The sequence below is a fragment of the Phaseolus vulgaris genome, chromosome 4 (assembly GCF_051622355.1).
Source record: "Phaseolus vulgaris cultivar YP4 chromosome 4, ASM5162235v1, whole genome shotgun sequence".
Taxonomy (NCBI): Eukaryota; Viridiplantae; Streptophyta; class Magnoliopsida; order Fabales; family Fabaceae; genus Phaseolus; species Phaseolus vulgaris.
Genome location: NC_143501.1, coordinates 50156382 through 50165339, shown reverse-complemented (window position 1 = coordinate 50165339; position 8958 = coordinate 50156382). Strand labels below are relative to the sequence as shown.

Sequence of the window (8958 nt, the reverse complement as noted above, 5' to 3'; positions counted from 1 at the left end):
ACGTCATTAATTATTAAATAATATGTTTTTAATTATGATTTAAAATTCTAATCCACTCAGTAACAAAAGACACATAATAATCATATAAATAGTCATGAATTTTGAGTAAAAAGTATGTCATTGTTACATATTAATTGCACCGAGTATCGAATACCAAAATCTCATTTGAGCACCAGAATATCTTTTATAGTTATCATCTAAACTGAGAGTTTGCGAATGAGAGAATGAGAACAGAGATAAGTCGTTTGGGTGCGTGAGACTATATATTATGGGTGGTTCGATAGCGGCCCGATAGCTGGTGACACAATAGGCCCAACAAATACTCGCTAGGATAGACTCGAAACGGCTCTGATACCATAGTACAAAGTGAACTTTAAGCCTAATTCAACCTCATAAAACCGGCTCATAGGGTTGAGGTTTGCACCCACTTATATACAATGAAAGGCTCTAATCTCTAGTCGATGTGAGATCTCCAACAAAGGTAATAATCTTTCCGTCTCAACTCGCAAGACAACATGTGAATATATATATATATATATAATAGTGGTGATTTTTATTAAGTATAAGTTTGTCTTGAAAAATATATCACTGATGTGAAATTATTAAAGGAGAGGTTAAATTTTTTTATTTTTTTGGGTTAAATTAATAAAAAGTTATGACTAATATTATATATGGTTTACACTGTTATATATTATAATAATAATGTTGGTATTTGGAATACTTTTTTATATTAAGTATTTTTTTAAACACATCCTTATAGAATGATTAGTTATTGTTTCAACTCAACTAAATTAGCACATGTGTGTAGTGTGTAGTAACATAGGATATTATAAAAAAGTGTAAATACAGAAAATTATTTATTACTTAAGAAAAAAACGTGTATTTTTACAATTAATATGCATAAAAAATTTAACAGGACTTGATTATAGAATAAATATGTTTTAAAAATTATAATAAAGAACTTTATGATATATAAACACTATTTTGTCACACCTTCTTTTCTTAATATTGTAATTCACGGCCTTTTTGTGTAACTTCGTAAAAACCAAACTTTACTCTTAAAAATGTTTTTATTGAAAAAACAAAATGGGGCCTAATTTTTATCTTCTATTTGAGACTTAATCGTATAGTTATGTGACTGAAAAATATTAATAAATTTTAAGCAGAAAGAAAAATATTAAAAAAACAGATGAATAGTTTATAGAGATAAAAAAAAACACCAAATAAGAAATATGAAAGCTTTAAAAAAACACCAAATGAATGAGAAAATTTAATTATAAATGTTCTTTCATATAACTAAAATTAACTCCTTTAAATATAATATTATTTGTAGGTGTCATGTAACATGCTTGACAGAAGTGTTATTATTTGCAGTATTATTGTTATAATTAATTATTTTTGGTAAGATTTTGTTTATAATATTTCATAATGCACTTTTGAATATACACCACGACATCATCCATCTAATAATGTATATTTTTTAAATAAATTTTGGCTTTTCATGATGTTTGTAATGCAACAAAAAATTGCTAAAATAATTAAGATAATAGTATATGAGGTCAACAATGACATCAACTATTAGTTTACAAATTATTTAAAAACTTTAGTTTAACAAAAATTTCAACGTGTGATTACTTTCTACAAATTATTACTACGTAATTTTTTAGTTAGTTTTTTTTTTAATTCAAGAAAAACTGAATTATTTTCCACTTAAATCAGAAAACACTTATAGAATTAAAAATCAGTCATTGATGTGAAAGTTTTGAGCTTATAAAAAAATTGCACTCTAATAAAAAAAATTGTTTATTTCTTGTCAATAATCTTTATCTGACGTAATAGATTTTTTTTTTAATGGTAGAAGCTTTGCCTTGAACATACTCAACATTCAGAATCGAATGTGCTATTAATAATTAGAGCAATGAAATCTAAATATGGTTAGTGGTATCATTAATAAATAAATGTTTCTTTTTGTTAAAGCTTGTTATTCGTTTTACAAATAATATAGTAATTATTAGGTATATACATTCATATTAAACAAGTAATTGTGTTTTCTCTTCATTTGAATATTAATATTTTTTATTTAATAATTATATTGTTTTGATTTCAAATTCCATACATAAAATTATTTGAAATATTGTCTATTTTGAAGGTAGGTCTTATATTACAATTTTATTTTTAAAAAATGCTTCAACAAATTATAAGACTAATCGTAAAAGGAAAAAAATGAAAAAAAAATAAAGAAGGATATAAAGGTAGACAAGTCAAGAAAAAGAAAATTATATAATATCATAGAAACATGATCTTGGATGTATTTTAATAAGAATGAGTATAAATTAAGTTTGAAAAATAATAATTTATGTAATAAAAGTAATATTTTAAAACTTTATTTAATTTTTAAAATTAAATATACATTTTACCACGATTTTAATTAGATGAATTAAATGTCTCACATATTAAAACGACAACTGATTTAAATTATGTTTTGTATCATTGTTTAGAGTGCATTTTCCAAAAAAAATGTGATAGATCATACTTCATTATTAGATATAAAAGGATAATTTTAAAATAAAATAAACATGCATTTGTAGGTGTAGACAATAGAATAAAAGAATGATGTCTTTTTTTATTGTTTATGGGTTAAAAAATAATGTACATACTAAAGTCATAATCAATTATAATTCATGTACATTTTTTTTCCATGCATGTAAGTAAATCTATAAAAATCTTAAAACTATCATAACATCGATTCGATTTTTGTCAGTGATAATCTTAAATTTTGATTTTCATTGCATTAATATTCACATAAACTTGTATTTGATGATTTTTTTAATATGAACAACATTCTTTATATTCTCATAAATAAATATAACCACTATTTTGTTTATGTAATATAGTTACCATCTCTAAGTTAGAATCTAAGATGTGAATTTATATTCAACAATTCCTTTCATCAATCTTTCTATTTTTTTTTATTTTTCTCAAAATTTCACTATTAATGACAATGCTGGTAGATAAAGTACATTGTTTCAATTTTTTTTTAAGAATTCACTTGTTTAAAAATAAAAAAACAACGATAATTTATGATAATGAGTGTAATCCATCTCTCTAAAAAGTAGTTTGATAACCATTTTATAATAAATATCACATTTATTATGCGTCAGTTGAAATTAGAAACTAACATAATAAGTATTTACTTATGTCAAAACAGTATAAAACCATCGTAATCAGTATAAAACCATCGTAATAAGTGATTTATTATGTCAGTCATAAAAATGTATGATGACATTTTTATAAAAAGATAAGATTTATTATATCAACATAAAATCAATTTTTATTTTCTAAATTTGTATTTAATCTCAAAGATGATCTACTAATTTATATGGTTATTTTCTTCAGGCACTTGTCTTCAATCATAAGCAACTTGTCAAAATTAGGCATCATTATCACAAACAAAGAACTCATGGCCTCCTTAAGTTGTTCAAAGGACTTTTCAGAAAAAGTTCCCCAAACAAAATTCAAAGGTCAATATATTTTGCTATGATTTTCACTAAATTTTAGTAAAAATCCAAACAAGTCACTAACACACCCTAATCAACCATATCTTTTACAAGTTCTAGTTATCTTTAACCTAAGAAGCACTTCTTCTTGTTCATCCACAAGCAAATATGTCACATGAAAACATTGATATCCATTGGAAAGTTGATTCATGTGAGCTTCCAAGGTATGGAGCATGGCTTCACCTAAAGGGAACAACTAACTATTTTCAAATTCCTAATTTCTATCGAATTCTTATTTATTTATTCATTTTTATTTAACTTTTACCCAACAAATTACAATTTATAAAATAAAATAAAAAAAAGGTTGGAGTTTTTATGTGGTAGAAGACAGAGACATGGAAGGCAGAGACTGGCTCTGTTTTCTGCTGGAACAAAAAACAGAACATAGAATTTGAAAAAAATAAGAAAAATAAAAAAAAAAGTGTAGGAATCCGGAATCTCCGAGGTTTATTCTAGAAGAAAGAAGTAGCCCACAACAACAGCATAGCATCACTGTGTTCCACGCCGACCCTCAAAAAAGCTGTGGATCATACAGTTTCAAATCCATTTCCATCTTCAGCCACCTGTTTCTACTTCACAAGAAAGTTCCTTTTTCACCTTCTCTTTTTTCTTTAAGCTGTTACCCTTCATCATTGATTTCTCATACAAAATCAGAAAATTCCACTTTGGTGTCTGATTCCTTCGGTCAACTCCGTTTACTATAAATATGAACACTCTGTTCTTCATCTTCTTCAACTCCTGTTACTACCTTTGAATGGATTCTAATTCTAATTCCAATTTTCCAAATCACAACCAAGACCCCATCAAACAAAACGGTTTCTTTCATCCCAAGCTGAGCTCCGAACCTGCCATATCGCCGTCACGCGCCGCTGCGATGGCTTCCCCTGCCAACACCGACCCAAAGGTCGTCACCGGCACAGCTGGTTACGTCCTCGAGGATGTTCCCCATTTGACCGATTACTTTCCTAATCTCCCAGTACGTCGTCGTTTTCATCGTTCTCATATTCTGTTGGGTCACCGTCTAAAGCTGCTTCATCACCTGATCAGCGATCACGTGGACCTTTTTTCCTCTGTTTCCTCGAACCACTCGAATGCTTTGTCGTATTATATAACCCAATGACTTTTTTCTTGCCCCTTTTTCCTGCCGACACCAAAAATTAATAATGGAAAAGCTTTTTAATTTCTGGGTTGGGATCAGAAATGAGTAATTAGTTCCACAATTTTTTCTTTTGGGTAGCTTGTTTTTTTTTTCTTTTTTTTTTCACTTAATTACAAGATTAGTGTATGATTATTGTGTGCTTGTGTTGCCGCAGACATACACGAATCCTTTGCAAGACAACCCTGCTTATTCAGTTGTTAAGTGAGTGTTGATTGATTAATTCGTCTCTTGTGTTGTGATTTCCTTTACTTTGTTGCTTGATTGGTGAATTGAATTTTGTTTACTTGTTGTTTTGCAGGCAGTACTTTGTGCATGTTGATGACAGCGTTCCTCAAAAGGTTGGTTTCTGGTTACGATTTTAATGGTTTTTTAGGTAATTTGGGATGGGTTTGCTGATGATGCCTAAAGCTTTGGCTATTAACTGGTTTCTACGTTAAGGTGGTGCTGCATCTCCCTTGCTAAGTATGGACACCTTCAAATCCAAACTTTAATGGAATGGTAACTGCATGGGGTGAATGTTGGTGGGGTTTTATGTTTGTTTCCATTTGCAGCTTGGACAGTGTTGTTACCTACTCACCTTGATTTACCTGTCACTTATTTCCATTTTGTTCTCTGATTTTATGACAGGTCGTTGTTCACAAAGATGGTGCAAGAGGGGTACATTTTAGGCGTGCTGGGCCTCGTCAAAAGGTACGTTTCTACGTGTGTGTCTGGTCTGCAAGAGGGGTACATTTTAGGTGCATTGTTTGGTAAATTTGGTATATTTATGGCTTCTAAAATTGGATGTTCAGGTGTATTTTGAAGCAGATGAAGTTCAGGCTGCCATTGTTACTTGTGGGGGTCTGTGCCCCGGGCTCAACACTGTCATTAGGGAATTAGTATGTGGCTTGAACCATATGTATGGCGTGAAGAAAGTTTTGGGAATCAATGTACGTGAATCTTTCTTCATGGTTTTTTTTCTTTCTCTTTAACTGTTTTTCATTGTTGTTTTGGGATTAAAAAAAGGTCTGAAAGTTCTCTGCTTGTTTCATACGAGTTTCACCCCTAACTTTCAATTCTTTGTCGTTTCAAACAAACCTTAATGCCTGAGGTTGGTTATTAATGTACTAATTTGCTCTTGTTTAAAGAGACCAACGCATTGTTCTTGCTTTGTAATAATTGTACAGGCTTTTACTTTATATATATATATATATATATATATATAAAGTTTTTATGTCCGACATCACTATGCAAGACTCTGTCATCACAAAAAAAAAGAAGTAATATTAATCCTTATTTGGTGTCACTTAAAAGTCATTTATTCTGGAGTTAATTTTCCCCATCCTTGGTTCTCTCATGCCTAAAAGTGTAAATCTTCAATGACATCATATGCTATCATAGTTTCTTACTGGTATCTGTAACTAATGATGCTGTTCTGATGTGAAGGGAGGATACAGGGGCTTCTATGCTCGCAACACAATCACTTTAACTCCTAAAAGTGTGAATGATATACATAAGCGTGGGGGGACTGTTCTGGGAACATCGAGAGGTGGACATGACACCAAAAAGATAGTTGACAGTATTCAAGATCGGGGAATCAATCAGGTCTGCATTTCTTTCTATTTAGAAGTATCCTTTTTGTGTATGTACATAAGATTAATATTTTTCTAAATTTCAGGTTTATATCATTGGAGGAGATGGAACTCAGAAGGGAGCATCTGTAATTTTTGAGGTATCTAAAATGACTGTTAGACCTTTTTTTTTATAAAACCTTTTATGTTAGGCATCATTACGTAACTTGATATCTTAACTAGGCTGACGTCTCAAGTAACAACAATCATCTGCCATCACATGAATCATCTGTCATCACATGAAGTGACTGTCAGACTTATGAATGAACATTTTAACAAGATCATTAGGATATTTAAGCTCTGTTAAACTAATTGGATTAAAGTAGCAAGTAACTAATAATTCAACCTGATTATGCATGCAGGAAGTCAGGAGGCGTGGTCTCAAAGTTTCAGTTGTTGGAATCCCCAAAACAATAGACAATGATATCCCGGTAAATCTTTCTTTCTTCTGCATCGTGGCTTTAAACTCATAATTTAAACCCCATTAGCAACATTAGTTGGTAAAATTCTTCTGCTGTCGCTTTGTTGCTTAGTAGGTTATTGACAAGTCCTTTGGCTTTGACACTGCTGTTGAGGAGGCGCAACGAGCTATAAATGCGGCACATGTTGAAGCTGAAAGTGTTGAGAATGGCATAGGTGTTGTCAAGTTGATGGGTAGAAACAGCGGTAATTTTCCTAAATGCTTATGATGCCTCCACAGCCCTGCTTAAGGGTTCAATTTTAATATCAATTGCCTACTATCTGCAATCCATTTGTGGTTTCAATAAAATGTGAATCATTCTGTAATTTTTCCATCTATTAGTATGTTAAGGCCATCAATCATACATTGTTCTCTCATTTTAACATTAATGTGATGTTTAAAAGTTCTTTTATTGACTTTGTTAGTGAACCAGACTTCACTTAGTATATGGTGCATTTGGGATGTATGGTGCAGGATTTATTGCAATGTATGCTACCCTTGCAAGTCGAGATGTGGATTGTTGCTTGATTCCGGAGTCACCCTTTTACCTTGAAGGTCCAGGGGGACTTTTTGAATACATAGAGAAAAGACTCAAAGAAAATGGGCACATGGTTATTGTGATTGCTGAAGGAGCAGGACAGGAACTTGTTTCCGAGAGTGTGCAGTCTATGAGCACACAGGATGCTTCTGGAAATAAGCTTCTTCAAGATGTTGGCCTATGGATATCCCAAAAGATTAAGGTTGGATAGTTATTCATTTTATTTGCATTCTATTCATCTTTTATGACTGCCTTGTCCTCTTAATTTCTTAGTTGAAAGTGAAACTCAACCTGTTTACTTCCCTAAAGGTCGTTCTTACTTATTGTTCTCGACAAAAGGACTAGTCGATCTTAAGTCTTGAAACACCCAATGTAGCCAAGAGTGAGTGCATCCTTAACTGTATGTAAGAGATGATCCTTCTTGCTGGTGCCTCATTTGTTATATATTGATAAAATTCACCCTATCCTTCCTGATTTTGTCTTGATTGAGTCATTAAGACTAGTTAATTCGGGATCCCCTATCGTACGCCAAAGTAACGCCTTGTCTTGTATTATAATTCGGAAACCGATCCACTTATTACATAATCGGGTTCAGGCCCATCACCCTACACTTATGCTATGATCATTGACTGATATGTCTAGCATCACCCTACTATCACTGCCATCACTAGTTTACATGTTGTAGGACTCCTAGCACAATGTTGTTCAAGTGGTAGAAGCTAGATCGTACAGAATATGCTTTATATTACTATTTACGATTTTTTTCTCAACTGATAAACGTTCATGATGATATTTTCTGTTGCTTACTTTAAGCATTTTGACCTCGCAGGATCATTTTGCTGAACAGAAGACGCTACCCATAACACTCAAATACATAGGTTTGTAAAAGAGATTAAACTCCGTGGATTTCATCTGTGCACACACTGAAAAGTGCAATGGCTGAAAAAGCGCTTCGCTTTTCTGTTTTACAGATCCAACTTACATGATCCGTGCTGTTCCAAGCAATGCCTCTGACAACGTGTATTGTACACTTCTTGCTCAAAGTGCTGTTCATGGAGCAATGGCAGGTTACACTGGCTATACAAGTGGACTTGTCAATGGAAGACAAACTTACATACCCTTCTACGTAAGTTCATCATGCATGATATTTGTTGGTTCCAAAGAATAAGTAAGATATTTTTATCAACATTCAATAAACCTATTTCTAATAACATTTCATGTTTTTTTTGCCTTGTTATGCAGAGAATCACTGAGAGACAGAACCACGTAGTGATAACTGATAGAATGTGGGCTAGGCTTTTATCTTCTACAAATCAACCCAGTTTTTTGGATGTGAAGGGTGATCATGAAGAGAAAAAGGAAGAAGAAACGTTGCATGAACATTGTTCCAAAGAAACCTCTGCTAGCAAAGATATCAGCAGCCGTATCCATGCAGCAGCATGCTAGTTGTTATTATTGTGATTTATGACCCTTTATAATGAGTTACCATTAATAGTATATAGGAGCTGTCTTTTTGTTCCTTGTTTGTCAATAAGATGGCTGTGATGAAAACTCAGCCTTGCACTATGAAAATTCTTGCGGGTATGTTGTGTTGTACACTGCAAGCTTTATAATGAGATTGCTTTATCTGGAAA

The 8958-nt window shown here is 31.9% G+C and overlaps 1 protein-coding gene across 2 annotated transcripts; it reads left to right on the top strand.

The window, feature by feature from the left end:
• The first annotated feature begins 3737 nt into the window (after positions 1-3737).
• On the top strand, positions 3738-8958 carry LOC137838161 (ATP-dependent 6-phosphofructokinase 3). 2 transcript variants are annotated; one of them, XM_068647403.2, is made up of 14 exons: positions 3909-4533; positions 4871-4917; positions 5015-5054; positions 5155-5214; positions 5344-5406; positions 5508-5645; positions 6142-6300; positions 6374-6427; positions 6689-6757; positions 6863-6992; positions 7261-7526; positions 8154-8202; positions 8296-8450; positions 8567-8958. In XM_068647403.2, exons 4-14 carry the CDS (start codon positions 5212-5214, stop codon positions 8768-8770), a joined length of 1290 nt encoding a protein of 429 aa, XP_068503504.1. In that variant the 5' UTR covers positions 3909-4533; positions 4871-4917; positions 5015-5054; positions 5155-5211; the 3' UTR covers positions 8771-8958. The 2 variants fall into 2 exon arrangements, with proteins under 2 accessions (XP_068503503.2, XP_068503504.1); XM_068647402.2 differs by lacking the exon at positions 5155-5214 and having other exon boundaries at positions 3738-4533.